The sequence below is a fragment of the Galeopterus variegatus genome, unplaced genomic scaffold (genome assembly GCF_000696425.1).
Source record: "Galeopterus variegatus unplaced genomic scaffold, G_variegatus-3.0.2 Scaffold5035, whole genome shotgun sequence".
NCBI lineage: Eukaryota > Metazoa > Chordata > Mammalia > Dermoptera > Cynocephalidae > Galeopterus > Galeopterus variegatus.
Genome location: NW_007731146.1, coordinates 76,137 through 93,201, shown reverse-complemented (window position 1 = coordinate 93,201; position 17,065 = coordinate 76,137). Strand labels below are relative to the sequence as shown.

Below are 17,065 nucleotides of genomic sequence, written 5' to 3'. Positions count from 1 at the left end.
AACACAGGAAACTACACTAGCTCACTACGCTGCCTGTTGAACTACTTTTTCCTGCTGCAACCTTTCCTGCTAGCTTCTCCCTTCCCTGTGTTAGCCCTGGAGGAGCCTGAAGCAGCCTAGACAGTGGGAGGAAGAAGAGAAGAGGCATAGAAAAAGGAAGGTGTCCATGCCATGCCCCCCTTTCCCACCACATGCAATAGGACTGCAGCAGGCCTGACCTGGGGAAGTGGCTTCAACTTGCAGTGAATTTACAATTTTTTCTTTTTTTGGTTGCTGGCTGGTATGGGGACCAGAACCCATGACCTTGGTGTTACATGGCTGCACTGTAACCAAGTGAGCTAACTGGCCAGCCCCTGAATTTGCAAATTTTGACTACTAAATACAACTATCCTCATGACTGAAATGAGGTGGTTATTTTGGGATTCAAAAGGACCAGAAGACTTTTTTTTTTTTTTTTTAATCTGAGAGTGAACTGAGGAGACTCACGGGACCTGCTCTTGAGTCCATTCTTGCAGCAGGGAAGAGCTAGTTCCTGTGGAGGATGAGTTCTTTACTGGTGGTGACACCTGCTTATACAACACACCTGTTACATGTGGAATAGGGTAGATGCAAGGAAGTCAACCAATGTTCTCCTTCCCTGATTCATCATTTATGCCAGTAAGTCCAGGAAATTTCCCAGTAACCTGTGATGCTAGATCTTCTGAAAAAATGTAAGAAGTATATAAATGACCTGGTCTCTGTTCTAAGTGGCTTTAACTTTTCGTAATCTGTCCTCCTGGCTATAAATGTTGGAAAGTCAACTCGCGTGATATGATGGTAACTGCTGTCACATGTTTTACCCCAAGGATGTCCTTACTTCTCTGTTACAGTTCTGTAGAAGACTGAATGTACATATGCCCAGGTAGAAATCTTTGTTTTATGGTTGGAGCAGAGGTGGTGGAGGCTGTTATACAAGCTAGGCAGGGCTTTTTTTTTTCCTTAATAAAAGGATTCTCTTTGGGGCTTGTTAGATTTAATGATGAAAATTGCCCATAGCAAAAGCTGTCGCAACAGGTATTTTTCAGGGGGACATCCCAAAGTATATTTTTGAGGCAAGAAAAGCCAGAATTGAGGATTGAGAGATGAACACATTCTTAAGCAGCACTTTATAACAAGGAACCAACTCAAATACCATCAAAATCACATGGAAGGTGGAAGAGAACTGACATGTTTGACTCTGACATTATCCTGGAAGCTAAGACAAGGTGGTAAAACTGATAAGCTAATGGTCAACGGAATACAAAAAGCCACCGGCAACAAATCTCTGGCATAACTGAGAACTTTCACATCTAGTACATTTCCTGAAATTTATTGATTAGTTTTCAAGGTTGGATATTGTGACAGGTTCAGAAAGTCAAAGTAAGGCAGAAAGTTTCTATTAATCATTAATGGTATTCCACGGGGTTGTAGATTAGAACACAGAGGGAAAAAATTTAGGTTAGCACGGTCCTCATTTAGTGAAGAGCAGTATGTTAGGATGGCAGAGTTGTTTCATGTTGCTTCTAAAGCAGAGCTAGGAAAAGTGGCTGGCAGTATAAGTATAAGGCAATAGATTTTAGTTCAGTATAAGAAAGCTTTATAATGTATGAAGCTAATTAATAACTGAAATGATAGGTGTCTTTTGAAGAAGTGAGTTTGTTTTGTCACTGAAAATATTTGAATGAATTTAAATAACCATATACCAGGGTACTTCAAAAAGTTCATGGAATAATTAGTATTATCTTTGGATTCTATTTTTCCATGAACTTTGTAAGGTACCCTTGTATATTAAAGATTCCTGAATGTAGTATGAGATTGTATTCTTGTGATTTTTAAGATCACTTCCCAGGAATTATAAATTAGCTCCTTTTAGAAACAGTAAGAGATTATAGGGAATCTTTTTTTCCCAGAGCTTACTTTATTTTAAGGCACAAAAAATAGCTCTAATAAGACATTTTCTTTTTGATGATTATGAGCTACCTCCGTTTAATAAACTCCCCCTATTAAATGGAAGAGGTCATTTTTGTTGGTACTTTTATTGCGACCATTCAATAACTTGCATAGTGAAATCTGGTATTCAAATAGGGTACCTTGGATGAACATTTTGAGAAATATTGTTTTTAGCCTTCCAGGTTCAGATTTCTCATTTCACTAAAAATATAGAGTTTCATTGTATGTGTTATGGGATTGTGTGTGTGTGCAAAGGTAGTGTAAATGGGCATGATAGATTAACCCTTGTTATGCAGTTTTAGTTAAGTCAACCACAAGTAGTTTAGAATTCACGCACATATGCTTTAGTTAAAATGCATACTGATAAAAGTGGAAAATTAGATGGACTGCATAAGACTTAAAGTGGTTTTGAACAATATTTGCTGGAACATTGCGCCTTGGACATAAAAGGAAGCAAGGGAGAAAACTCAAAAGGGAGGCAGTGAGAAAGTTCAGAATTAAAATATGAAGGTAAACTGCTTTTATAAAAATATCCTGTAGAGGAAGCTGTTGCACCATGATCTTTCAGCTATATACCCCAAATATATTTCTGATTAAAAAATTTCACTTATTCATTTATCCAAATAGGAGCTATAGAGCTTACAAGGCTAAGCAAATATGTTAATCATTTTCTCATCTTGCAAAAAACAGGAAATAAATACTGAAGTTAATGTGCAATGTGATTATTGCAAATTGACTCCTCATTTCATGGAATATTGCTTAATAATTTTTTTTATAGCAGTTGAAATCACTCTGATTCAAATAGTTAAATCATGTCTCAAATGAATTATAAATGACATGCTCTGTTCTCTAATGTACCATTTGGTTATAAAGAGTGTGATCTGGACTTTGACATGGCCCTAGTAAATATTGGCATAATCTTAGTAACTCTGGTGAAATCGTTGTCACATCAAGCGATCCCCTTGGTACTAAATGTTTACAAATTTCATTAACAGAATTTCTTCTTTGTGCAACAGCACGTCCCATTTGTATGTGAGTATTGTGAAACATTCTGGTAAGTCATGTCCAATTCTGGACTTTTGAAAACAAATTTGATTTACTTTTGGGAAATCTTTACTGCTTCATGCACCTTACCTCTCCCAACAGAGCTGACAATGTACATTCATATGCGCGACAGATATTTTTTGAGGGATTACTCTGTGCCAGGTATTGGGTTCAGTTTTGAATTTGAACATACAATAGAGACCAAATGGACACATCCCTGCCCCCATGAAACTTTCATTCTAGTGACCATAGGCAATACGATACTCACTATCTTGGTATAAAATTCACTAAAAAAGATATTTTGGACACTTTCACTATTGTTATAATCTTTCAATAAAATGTAATTTGGTCCTCTAGGAAAACTGTTTGTATACCCAGAGCAATGAATGGTCCTAAATAACATTGCCTTAAATAGCCACTCATATAGGGTGCTAAGAACTGTATCAAGTTGCTATTTTCCTGTTGTGTTCTGGAGAATCAGGGGCTTTCAGAGTTCTGTCAGCCATTTTACATTTTTGTGACTTCATTTCTTTGGCTTTTTTATTTCTATTCTGCACTGACAGGCTAATCTGTGCCACAAATAGTCAGTACATTTGTTAGCATTTTTTTTAACGTTATCTTTTAGTAATATGGTTTGCAGTGTTTATTCAAACTAGGTAGATATTGGTGATTTCAGAGTAGTGATTTTACTTGAAAATTAACATTGTTGGGTTGGTTTAGGAAGGTGTTCTGGTTATTGGAGACTGATATCACTAGAAACATTGTCAATGAAGTTGCAATGGAGTTAATACTTTGTTTTATTTAATTTTCAGCCTTTTTTGGTTTCATCTCCATTGACATTTTTATTCTTTATCGTAGAGAGCACTGATTTGGATTTTCATATTAACATTTATGTTTGCAAGTAGATATGTAGTCTTCTGAATTTGAATCAATGAAAAGAAATTCAATTCTTTTAATACTAAGGTTAGAGACCTACATGGCATCTACAGATTAACTAGTCTCGAGGAAATTAAATAGGATACTATGAGTGAAAGAAATTGAACTTTATTTCAGATTCTGAAAATCCAAAAGCCAATGAAGACAGTAGAAAATATAAGGTCAGTGAGATAGTAGCCCAGAAACTACAGCTTCAATGGAGGACAGTAACAGATTTACTCCAGCTGATGTCCTTGGGTTCACCTTGGTTCCGCCTGTCTTTTGGAACATTCACCAAAGACCCAAAAGAGACATTTTTTCCTGCATATATCTCATCTCACCTCTCCTTCCTTTAGTGAGTTGGTAACCTCCCACAATTGCTTTTATAGGGAGTAAAGATAGGGGAGGAAGTTGGGATGGGAGAATGTGGTATCACCAGCATCTCGATTTGGAAACTTAGAATGCATTGCCATGCATAGGTCCCAAAACAATGTAAGATTAAATAAAAATATCATGATGGTAGTTAACATTAGAGTGCCAACAATTTGATGGGTACTGTTCTAAATATTTGACATGTAATATCTCACTTAATCCTCACAAAAATCCTAGGAAGTTTGTAGTTATCACAGCTCACCTCCAATATTTACAGTATATTTTTGTGTGTCACTTTAAGAACTTCATCTTTATGTATAAATTATTTTTATGTAAAATTGTGTTTAACTTCCAAATAACCGAACAGTATATTGACTTTCTGAGCACAATTTGTGAGTTAGAGTATTACTCTGTTGGAATTTTACAGTATTCTGTTTACAGTATTGAAAGACTCATTATTATTCATGCCCTTCTGAAGTCTTAATTGGTGGCTAGTAGTTCTAGAAAAAAATTCATTCGTTCTCTCCATTCCCCCTTCTTTTTTTTTAAAAAAATCAAAAACCATCCCCCCACACCCCCACCCCAAGCTTTTAGGGTTTGGCACAGAAAAATATAAAGGTGAGCAGGTTGGCTGAAAGCCTCAGTTAAGTGCTTTGGTCTCAGCAGAGACATACACTTAAGTAATATTCACTAGGCATTTACTAATAGATCTTGTAAAGGAAGCCAATACTGACTATGTTCCCTTTAAGTAAAATTATCTTCATTTTCTATGAAAGTTATTGCAGGGAAAGGATCTTATCTAAATTTTCAGGTCCTGGATGCCTGGCACAATTCTGGACATAGAATGAGTGTTCCAAAATAGCCAATTCATTAAGCATCTATTATAAAACATGAAGAAAGTATCATTAAGTAAGGGATGGCAAAATCATATTTCCATATTACACGCCTTTTATGAGGTGATCTAAAGAGGAGGTGGTTGTGATTCTGCTTTGTTGGCTAGCTATACACTACCTATCTTGATTAAAACTTCAGAAAACATTGGACATGGGTGATTCCCTTTCACTGTTTCCTATCAATATACTTATCTCAATAATGGCAAGGATATATTATATACTAAGTTATTTTTAAATGGTCATGGAAAAATTGGATTAAAAGATAATACAAATTTTTTCATGAACTTTTTGAAGTACCTTCGTATGTGTTTCCTTATTTATGTCTCGATTATCAAGCATATCCCCTGAACCACTTAAATACATTTTTAAGTCCAACAGATTAACATAAATAGAATTATATGGTATAGAAAAACTTCCTTTTCAAAGATTAGTAATCATTCTTTTTATAACTATAAAAACTAGATTTGTGTATATTAAATTTTACTAAAGCCAAAACAATTATTTAATAATTTTGTTATTCTGATACACTGGCAATATTTTTGTTTCCTGAATGAAATAAAATTTTCTAATTTTCTTATTAAATCACGGCAAGAACCTGAAGGCTCATTATTGGGCACTTGTAAGAACTGTAGTTTAAATGGGACATTTCATAAGTATTAGACACTCAAAGCTATTTCGTGCTAAGCATTGTGATTTAGATTGCTTTAAGTGCTTTTATAGCACTCCATCTTAGTAAGGCTAAAGAGCTTTCTAAACAAATAAATTAATAATGAACTTTGTCAATATCACATAAGCAGAAAATGAAATGCCACTGTTGCCTGAAGGATGTTTACTGGTATTAAATTCCAGTTGTCATTGGAATATAATACCTTAGCTACATTTGCTAAGAAAGCCTAAAAGGAACACTCACTTAAATGTTGGTATGGCCAGCAGTCCAACTATCTATTTTGTTATTTATATTTTTAAAAATCTAGTGTGTGTCATATGAAGGTATTTTATTTTTAAAACCAATTGCCAGCTAGTGTTTGTAGCAGCGATAATAACAAAATCATGAATTTACTTCCATGATATTAAGACTAACATGTGGTGTTGTTTTATGACTGTGCTCTTGCTGTCATATTCTTATTTTTAATAGATACCAAAATCACAGTTGTTTGCATATGAAAGTGTTGAGTAAATTTTACTTCTGAAGAATGAAAAGCACAACTTGTTACATGTAAACATACTTAAAGACTCCATATGTGATTTCACTTATGTGTGATTTAAATGGCTGATAACTAATTATTTTGACTATTTTTAATGGAGATAATCATGTGTTAATATTCCTTTCCTTAGGTGGTATTGAGTCTCAAACTATTACCAAGACACCAAACTCAAATGCTCACAGGGTCTAGGGACTGCAAAACTTACATCTGATCCAAGTGAAGAAAGGAAAATGCCCCCTGGTGGGAACCACAGGTCTTATTCACAAAGGCAGTCACAATTCAGCCCCAGTTCATTATTACCATGTGAAAATTTGGCCCTTATTACCATATCTTCTCGTGCTTCCAGAGACTCTAGAAATCTGGATTTTTATGTGAAATCTCCAGGTTTTAAAATGTTGACATGTCATGTTAAACTTTAAAGACACTTTGCTGGGCCAAAGAAAATATATCCATGGGATGCTGTATTTTATCATGATTTAGGGTTAGAGATGCTGGATACAGACCACCTGGATTTGAATCCCTGCTGTCCTAGGTAATGGGCAAGTTGCTTATCCTCTGTTCTTCCTCAGTTTTCTCATTTGTAAAATGGAGATGATTGTATCACATAGGATTGTTGTAAGGATTAAATGAGTTAATATATGTAAAATGCTCAGAACAGTGCCTTTCCACTCAATGGTAGACAGTATATACCTGTCAATTAATATAGATATTATATAACTATTATTATCTAAATCCAGTTAGTTTGTACTACTGTTATACATATGCATGAGACAAGTCTTTAATGACTATCTACCAGGATCAAGACATCCTGCAAAAGAAAACTCTAAAGTCACCACTCCTTAAGGAACCCGAGTCTATACAATGCCAATAATGATCATTGCCATAGAAGAGATGGAAAAAAAGCATTATGAATGAAAACTTTAGATTGAAAGAAAGCTTTTAGAAAGTCTAATAAAAGGAAATATTACTTGAAGTGGACCATGAATGATGGAAAGGAATTTTAAGTGAAGAGAACAACATGAAGAGATACTGGGAGTTGGGAAAGTCATGTTTGGAGAATAATGAGTAGGTCCCATAAGGAAACTGAAGTGTGGGATGTAAACACAGAAAAACTTGATAGCCAATGTTTTACTTATTATATATTTTTTGGTTAATTAGGAGTCTATTGAAATATATTCATATAGGAGATTAATCAACTCACTGCTGTACTTAAGGAATAGTAATTTAAGATCTCTGTAAGGCTTTCCTATGAAATAAGTTAATTCTTGTAAAAATGCTTACACATCTCCAGCCTAACAACACATGGAACATTAGTTAGGACTGATATAACAAATAATCACAGACTGGGTGGCTGAGACAACCATTCATTTCTCATGGTTCTGGAGACTGGAATTCCGAGAGCAGGATGCTAGCATGCTCACATGCTTGGTGAGCGTCCTCTTCCTGGTTGTGTCCTCACATGGCCTTCCTTCTTGTGTGTGTGAAGAAAGAGAGATCTCTTCTCTTTTTTTTATAAGGGCGCTAATCCCATTATGGGGGCTCCACCCTCATGATCTCATCTAAACCTAATAACCTTCCAAAGGCCCCACCTCCAAATATCATCACATGGGGTGGGGTGGGTTAGGGCTTGAACAGATGAATATTGGGGGGACACAAACATTCAGTCTCTAACACATAGTAAACATTCAATGAATGTTAGCAATGACATTTATAGTAAATTCAGTGATAAAAAGTATATTAATATCACATCAAGGGATTTGCTCCAGTCCTTCTCTTAGATGGTGGGCTAAGTACTTATTTTCTGGTAAGAGAAATTTAGGAGAGAAGATAAAAATAGAAAGTCCCCAGGAAGCAGGGAAATGAGTTAATATGTACCCTAGTCATCTCCTGTCCAACTCTCCCTGGATCTGGCCAATAAAATGGTTGTCTAACAACAGGGACACGCTTGGCTCACTACTCCTTTCCTTTGAGAAGTCCTCGCCAGCTGCAGGACCCAGAAACATACCATATTAGACTTCTATTGCTGCTGTAACAGATTACCACAGACATACGGGCTTAAACATGACAAGCATATTACCTTAAAGTTCTGTTGGATAGTCTGACACAGGTCTCAGGGCTGTGTTCCTTCTGGAAGCTCTAGGGGAGAATCCATGTCCTTGGACATTACAGGTATAGGAGGCAGCCTCATATTTCTAGCTCCAGATCTCCTCCCTGTCTTTAAAGTGAACAACTTTGCATCTCTCTGTGTCTTTTTTCCTTAGTCACATCTTCTCTCCTGCTTTCCTCTTCCACCTTTAAAGACCCTTGTGATTACATTAGCCTCACCCAGAAAATCCAGTGTTATCGTTCTATTTTTTTTTTTTTCCTTTTTGTCTTTTTTCGTGTCCAGCAACGGATCGCAACCCTCAGTGTTGCGCCCGTACTGGACTGGGACCAGCAATGGGATCGCAACCCTCGGTGTCGTGCGAGCACCTCGCTCAGCCAGTGAGCGGGAACTGGTCTGTATGTGGGATCCGAACCCTTGGTGGGAGCGCTGCCGCGCTCCCAAGCGGCACCCTGTGCCACCAGGGTGCCACCAGGCCGGCCCCTATCGTTCTATTTTAAACATAGCCAAATAGCAACCTTTATTAAAGCTGCAACTTTAATCTCCCTTTGTGGTATAACTTAACCTACTCACAGGTTCTGGCACTAGGACGTGGATGTCATTGGGGACCTTTATTCTGCCTTCCAAACACCCATTAATGTTTAAGTCTGAGGTCACAGCCACCACTGGGTGACTCCAGAGGCCAGAATTGGGGTGGATTTGCATCAGACATCTCAATCCCTGGAATCTTCACCTACCAGCTACAAATGCTCAAGATTAATACATTAAATGTATTAATCTTACAATAGTGACAGTGATTTCTATGTAATTAATTTATTTTTGGATTTCACTTATCACATTATATCTGGTTTTTTAAATTGTATTTTATTAATACAAATTGATTGGGAGAGGTATGGGAGGTAGGGGATTGGTTAGGAAGTCATTTGATAGCCAAGTGAAGGAGGGGAAAAGGCCGGGGTAAACCAGTGTACGGAAATGTAAGTGGACGTGTAGTGGTGTGAGAGGTAGTGTTCACAGGCTTTGGGAACTAGATCTATGTAAGAAGTAAAGGAGAGAGACAAATAAAAGAAAATACGGTAGAGGAACCTATGGTAGAATGCTCTGTACAGGCTGATCCAATTCAGGGCTGAAATTCATAGAATATGGAAATGATTGAGTTCAGAGAATAAAAATGAATAAAATAAACAAGAAGATGCTAAAGGACTGAATAAATGATTCAGATGTGATGGTGACAGGAAAATAAATAGAAAAGTTAGAAATTAGAGCCAATTTCATGGATTGGTGATGAAATGATTTTGGACCAATTATGGATGAGCACTGTAAGCAGCATGAATTTTACTTAATTCCACCTAAATTGGTGTTAGTGACTGGTTATTTTTCTCATTCTTAATTTAGTAAAAGATCATATTTCAGGTGTCTGTCTCATTAGAGGCAGCAAAGTAGTGATTCAGAGCATTCTCTTTGGAACCTAACAACTTGGTATAAAATTCCGATCTGCTATGACTAGCTCAGTTACCTTGGCTAAGTTACTTAACACCTCTTTCCCTCAGTATCCTTATCTGTAAAATGGGAATAATAGCACTAAGCTATTGTAAGTCTGAAAAAATTATTAAAAGATATTTTTTATTATACATATTTGTGGGGTACAGAATCGAACATCAATACATATGTACAATATGTGGTGATCAAATCGGGATAATTAGTATGCTTATGTTTACAAAACATAGTCAATCTTTGTGGCCTTTAACTAGTTTCTCGCCAACCCTCTTCCCCCATTTTCCACCTCTAATAACCACAGTTCTATTTTTTTTGAAAGTTTAATGTATTACTGTGATTCTTTCTCTCTCTTTTTCTTTCTTTCTTTTCTTTTCTTTATTTGAGCTCCCACTTCTGAGTGAGGACATGTGGTATTTCTCTTTCTGTGCCTGGCTTATTTCACTTATATAAAGGATTTTGAACATGGTGGCACATTGTAAATAAAATATTAGCTGTTATTTTTATTCACAGAGTGTACAATCTAGTGCTGATTCTCTACAGTGGAGACTTTATATAATAATAATTATAATAAAATAAGAACAATGATACACATTTACAAAGAGTGTACTCCTTCCATGATATTCACTGTATGTCTTCATTGACAATTTCCCTTCAATACTTAAAATTACCTTATGAAGCAGGTACTGTAATACTAATTTTATAACATTACACAAAAACTTTTTAAAATGCTACATACCAAGTAGTATTCTAAAACTGGGAATTACAGCAAGGAATACAAATAAAGTCCTTGATTTCATGCAGCTTACATTCTGCATTGGTTACAATAAACAAGTAACCAGCTGGTGATAAGGTAAGGTAGAAAATGCTAAGAAGAAAAATAAAGCAGGGTAAGGGGGTAGAGAGTAATGAAATGGTAGGTGCTACCTGAGGTCTGTTGGTCAGGAAAGCCCTCTCTGTAAGTGAACTTGGAGTAGACACCTGAAGGAGGCGAGGAAAGGAGCCATGTGGATATCTGGGGGATCAGTGTTCCAAGAAGAGAGAAGAACTAGTGCAAAGCCCTGTGGTGCAGAGGACATGGAGTGTGGGATAATGTGGGGGTCAGTGTGGCTGGAGAAGAGTGAATAGGGAATCTAGGGGGAGAGAGAGGTAGCAGTAAGCAAAATAAAGAAGTTAGATGACCATAAATACTGAGGGAGGGCGTCATCAATTCCGTTTACAGATTTCTTTATCTTCTTCCTTGTCTAGGGCTGTTGTGATTGGGAAAAAGGAGAAGGAAAAATATAGCTCACCCACCAACCCAATAGGGACCATCTTTCTTCTCTCAGTTTGATGTCATGTTTAGTAAAAATATATATGTTGAAAATGAAATGCTTAAAATAAAAAGGAAAATGTTCATAATAAACACCCTGTTCTTGCCAACAGCTCTTACCAACTGCAGTGGTTTATTTTCTGCTGGCATCATTACCTTGCTACTTGTATAGCTGTGGCTGCAGCCTTTGTTGCTTGTTTCTTGGGAAGAGGGAAGGATACATTTTAGATTAGTGCTGCATCTGTTTCAGTCCTGGGGAAAGAAGCCACATGGAGGAAACTGGCACACACTGCCATCTTGCCTCTCACGAGGTAGCAAAAATGGGTGTTTTCTTAGGACACCATCCAGATTTAGCAGATTTTTTTTTTTTTGTCTTTTGTCTTTTTTTCCGTGTCCGGCAACGGATCGCAACCCTCAGTGTTGCCCCCGTACCGGACCGGGGACCGGCAACGGGATCGCAAGCCTCGGCGTTGCTCCCGCGCCTCGCTCAGCCAGTGAGCGGGAACCGGTCTGCATATGGGATCCGAACCCTCGGACGGGAGCGCCACCGCGCTTCCCAAGCGGCGCACTATCCAGTGCGCCACTGGGCCGGCCCAGATTTAGCAGATTTGATAAGCCCTTTTCTTCCAAGATACACTCAAGGGCTTGTGAACCAAATCTCTAAAGCTGTTTGATAGGAGAGAACTGGCCTAACTACAACTGATGTTCATGTTGGGCTGCAGCAGTATCCATTTTAGACATCAGATTTCTAAAGAATAATTCCATAGTAATAGGCATTTTAGGAAAGAGTCAATATGTCTGGGAAACTCTGAGTTAAGTATTATTGCTTTTCTGTAGGATTTCTCAGAATCTTTCAGACAACGGAGACATTGTGAACCCACCAAGAAAGATTAATCTATGGCTAATTTTAAAAATATGTTTGGCCATAGAAACTTTTTTTTCAAGATGTGTCTTGATTGAAATGTACTTTGGAACAAGTGTTCTAGAAAAATGCTGTGTCTGGTCATCTCTCCAGAACTGTAAGAGGCAGAGACAACTACAACCCAAACCAATCCCTCAATATCCAAGGCACTGAAGACTCTGAACTGAGTCCTCCTGAACTTCTTTAATCTGTACACTTTATTACTTCCTGCCACGAGGGAGCACACCTAGCTATAGTTAGATTGCTGACTTGGTCTTTTATCGTGTCCAGGTATTATAGAGTAGAGGATTATAGAATTGAGGTCAGGACTACTCTCCTCAGATATTGGATGCTTATTGCTTAAAAATGTGTTTTATATGTCTTGGGATATTAACTAACCTGTGGCACCTGGGTAACTGGTCTAAAGTTCAGACCTTCAAGGGAGCTGACTTGAGGTTTTTAGCATCCTTTGAGGACTGCTGAGGCTGTCAAAATAGAGACCGTGGAATGCTCTGTTATTTTCCGAAGGACTCTGTGATTCTTTGCGGTTAGCCAATGCATACTTAACGGAGTCAGCAGTCCAAGAGGATGACTCCCAGGTGATGGTCTCCATTTATAATTTGAAGACCTAGCTATTGCTGGATCTTCTGTGTTTGAAGATCGTGAGCTGAACCCGCTTCAGTAGGATCTTTCAGGATCAGATCTGCCCCAGGGAAATCTTGCACAAAGGAGTAAGCTTTCAGGGTTTCTTGGGACTGGGCCTATTTAGAGGTCTTATAAGGAACAAAATTTATTTATTTGACTTTTTAATACCCTACTCTATCTCAGAAATACTAATTTTTAGTCTTACCTAAGGATCCATAACTTACTTAAAGATCTGTAGATGAGTAAGACAAAACTTAAAATAATTTGAATGATGAAAGTAAGATCAAGGAAAAGTGAATGTAAAAAGAAGAAAAGTCAGGAGTAAGGTTCATGTCACAGTTAATAACCAATAATTCCTGGGAACATGCATTTTATTCCACTGGTTAAATACATTACTAATATGAATGTTAATGTATGATTTAGGTGAGGCTGTTAATTGGCAACACAAAAATGAAGATTTTAATTTTATAAAGCAGGATGAACACAGATTCCTTTACAAACAATAAAGAATTAGCCAGAAAAGTAAATAGAAACTGATTATGAATTCCACAGCTTAGGAACTTTCCATAAAGTTATATACTTACATAATCTCAGTTTGTTATCATTTAAAAAGTTTTAAAACATTTTCTGAAGATGAAGACCCCATTTGAAGAATAATTTTAGTGAAAAATACACCTCAATTATCTCATTTATGTTTGTATTTCATAGCTATAAAAAAATTCTTACTTTAGGTTGGGATATTTTAAAAACTATATTGCATCTTCAAATACTGCATGTATAGGATTCCTTGAAGAGGAACATAGAAATATCTCAGATGAGTTCATGTGTCCTTGACATGGTGTATTTTGCCCCCACTGGTGACGTATATTTGAAGTCTGAAAAAATGCTCAGTGATGGATCACAGTGTCCATTTGCTTTATTTCTTAACAATTAAAATGTCCTAATTTCAAACCACTCTCTTCAGATCTTGTTTATCAAAAAAGGTGGGGGCAAGAGATAATTTGCATCGCATAATTCCATTTTCTTTTTAAAATTGAGACTCTTATCTTGATTTCTTTAGCTATTCCAATTCAACACTATATGGCACAGTTGAACTCAGATGAATCCCTTTTTGATCCTTCCTTCTCTCTCTGATATATTCACCAATTCTTCAGTTTCTTATCTTTTATATAGTTCTTTAAAGTAGTAACATGAAATAAAACTGGTAAGAGTTCTTGCAAATGGTCACAGCAAGAGAAATCTTACCTCTCTCTAGAGCATGTCCAAATGCTACAGCAAGCAGGAAAATCAGGACCCTCTTCATTTTCCTGCCCAGGAGTCCTGCAGCACCTCCTGTGTCCTGTAGATTATGGGAGGTAACCAAAAGATGGTAGCCAAAGGGAACCAGCTCCCTTTTACTAAGATTCCCGTGAGCTAATCAATTATTAATCTCTGCACAGAAGGGGCGGTTATCCTTGGCCCAGAAGAGATACAATAACATCATCAATCAAGGCAAATAGACACCCTGGGGTAACATAGTGGAAAATCTAGGAGATTTTAATCATTAACTTTGTCCAACTGCAAAAGAACCAAGGCATATAGATTATTTTCCCCTGCTGTTTTTCACTAAAATTTATTTAATGTGTTAGTAAGGGACACATTTTTCCCTGCTATATAGGGTTATGTGTCTTTTTTGGACATTCCCTACTGTTCGCAGGTATGAATGGAAAATTGGAAGTTTTCTCTTTCTCCCTCCCTCCCTCCCTCTCTCTGTCTCTCTGCTTCTTTTGCTGTCTTTGTTTAAATCTACTGCGTATAAGTAGTACCCGAAAAATACTGCAGACCAGGTGTTTTAAGTAATAAGGGGAAAAAGATGAGAAGCCAATTCAGTGCAATTGCTTAAACCCATAATTTCAGTGCTATAAAACAATTTTACCTGAGATGATGGCATAGTACTTTATAGTGATACCGTATATTACAATTTTTGAAACACTGGAATGCATATTAAAAATAACCTTTGAAGTGAAGCAAATAATAACTGGAGAGGTTAAATGACCTGCCCCTAATCATAAAAAGTTAGTGGCAAAGTTCGGACTCCCTATGGCTAGTTTAAATCTCCTTCTAATGCTATACAACTGGCATATTTTATGATAATATAACTCACTAGCTCACAGTAGCCATGTATGACATGGAATCCAACATCTTCATTTTACACAAGAGAGAACAGACCTCCAGGTAGATTCTGTGACTTGCCCAGAGAGGGGCAGATAGTGATCATTTATTGGAATTAGGTGAGTTCCTAGTCTGTGCAGTAGCCCTCATTTTAGGAAATGGTTAGGGACAGGTTGGGTACACAGGTTCTGGAATCAAATCCCTACTCTACTCTAATTGCTGTGTAACTTATTTTTACCTCCCTAGGCCTCATTTTCCTTATATGCAATGTAGTAATAATGCTTAGTACCTTTGTCATAAGACTGTTGTGGGTTAGTTAAGATAACCCATGTGTAGGGCTTACCATAACATCTAGCACATGGTAATATGCATTAATGTTACCTATTACTCTTATTCTAGTTATTGCCACTTTCTTCCAGTGACTCTCTAAATTTCTATCTGAGAGGGTTGTCAGAACTAATGAGGGCTGGAACTCAGTGAAGGATTTTAAAGCCAGCCTTTTGTCCTGGGTCTCACAGATCAGTGATCTAGCATTCCATTATCAATTCAGTAGCCAAAGATTAACTACATGGGAAGATTCTATCAAAACCTCAATAAACTGCATTAAGCAGTTATAATTGTAGTCTTATCCTCCATCTATTTAGAAGGGAGATTAGGTTCAGAAAATAAAGTCCAGCTAGTTAGAAAAAGATAACTATGCATGATCGAAGCAGAGATAGCTCTGTAAGGCCAATGGAAATTTGTTGGTAAAGATTAGCAGATACTATAAACATTGCTCAAGATAGTATGGGAAGATCGCTTTTCTGTTCAAGGACCACTGTATCCTGTTCTAGGATCAATTTCCTGCCTACTGCACATCTTCTAAATTTTCTATTTTTCTTGTGACTCAACTCCTAGTTTACTTTGCGAGTTAATTAAAAAATGTGTTTTAGTCTTACTGTAATTTATTTTGAAATAAAGGAACTCTAATGAGTGCCAAAAAGTTTAAAAAGTACGGAGAACCCCAGAACTCAGAGAGAATTAACACATCAGTCTATTTCTGTAGTTTCCATTTTTATTTAAGATAATACTAAACATATATACTTTTGTATCCTTTTTTATTTAACAGTACTTTAGTCTTCTGATGATTAGTTCATTCAAAAATACACTTGGATTATTTCCCATGAATTTTGCTACAGAGTTTAAGACTACCCTGTTCTTTCATTTAAAAAAAAAATTATAACTTTACCTCTGCTTCTGAAATAACATTTACCACTTTTGTTTAATGAAAAACTACATGTAGCAAGAATTGCAACATCTCATTTAGGTGTCCTCTTGAGAAATCTCTACATAAGCTGTCAAATACATTCTCTTGGCTGAGTTCATCTTTTTCTAATAGAAAATTGGCACTGACGTGCTAGTAGCTAAATATATGAGCCTTTTTTCAGTCTTATTTATGTAATTTTCCTGAATCTTTCAAATGTTTATCACTTACTGCAATTTTAAAACTGGGAAGAAATAATCATAATTGGCCTAAATAGGATGCCTCATGTGACAATAATCACTCTAGTAAGTCAAGTAGGAAAAAAAAAAAAATGGTAAAAAAGATAAAATCAAACTTCCTGACAGTCTCTGTTACAGAAGCAGTTATAGCAACTCAGAAATTTATTATAGTAGTATATATTTAATAAGAGTTATTCATTAAATATTTAAGCAGTTGAATTTTACAGGACTGTTTCCCATAAAGAACTGATTCGAAGTGGCTTCTCTTTCTTTATCCTGCTATTGGCTTCAGAAGAACTGTAGATTTTTCCCCTAAACAGGGCCAGTCATAGGCAAAATTGTGAGGCAGACAAAGCCCATCTTTAATTCTTTTCACATTTGTCTTCTTTAAGTACCTCTTGGTTCTTACACACTTTACCAAAGCAGTATCTTTAACATTTTTATGCTGCTACAGGCTACTTAAAAGCTCTTCTGTTCAGTACTCCAGTAGAAATGACCTTCAGGATTTTATTTGCCAGAGTGTTCTCTCTATCAAGATTCTCTTTAAATTATTAAAATGCATTATTACTATCTTTCCCT

General features: G+C 36.6%; 1 protein-coding gene across 1 annotated transcript in view; it reads right to left on the bottom strand.

The window, feature by feature from the left end:
* The window catches only part of GC (group-specific component (vitamin D binding protein)), a 38,545-nt gene extending 24,071 nt beyond the window's left edge, over positions 1-14,474 (bottom strand). The window contains exon 1 of the mRNA XM_008588788.1: positions 14,099-14,474. Coding sequence (XP_008587010.1) covers positions 14,099-14,156 — 58 coding nt within the window. The 5' untranslated portion in view covers positions 14,157-14,474. The remainder of the gene's footprint in view (positions 1-14,098) is intronic.
* Between the last annotated feature and the right edge of the window lie 2,591 nt (positions 14,475-17,065).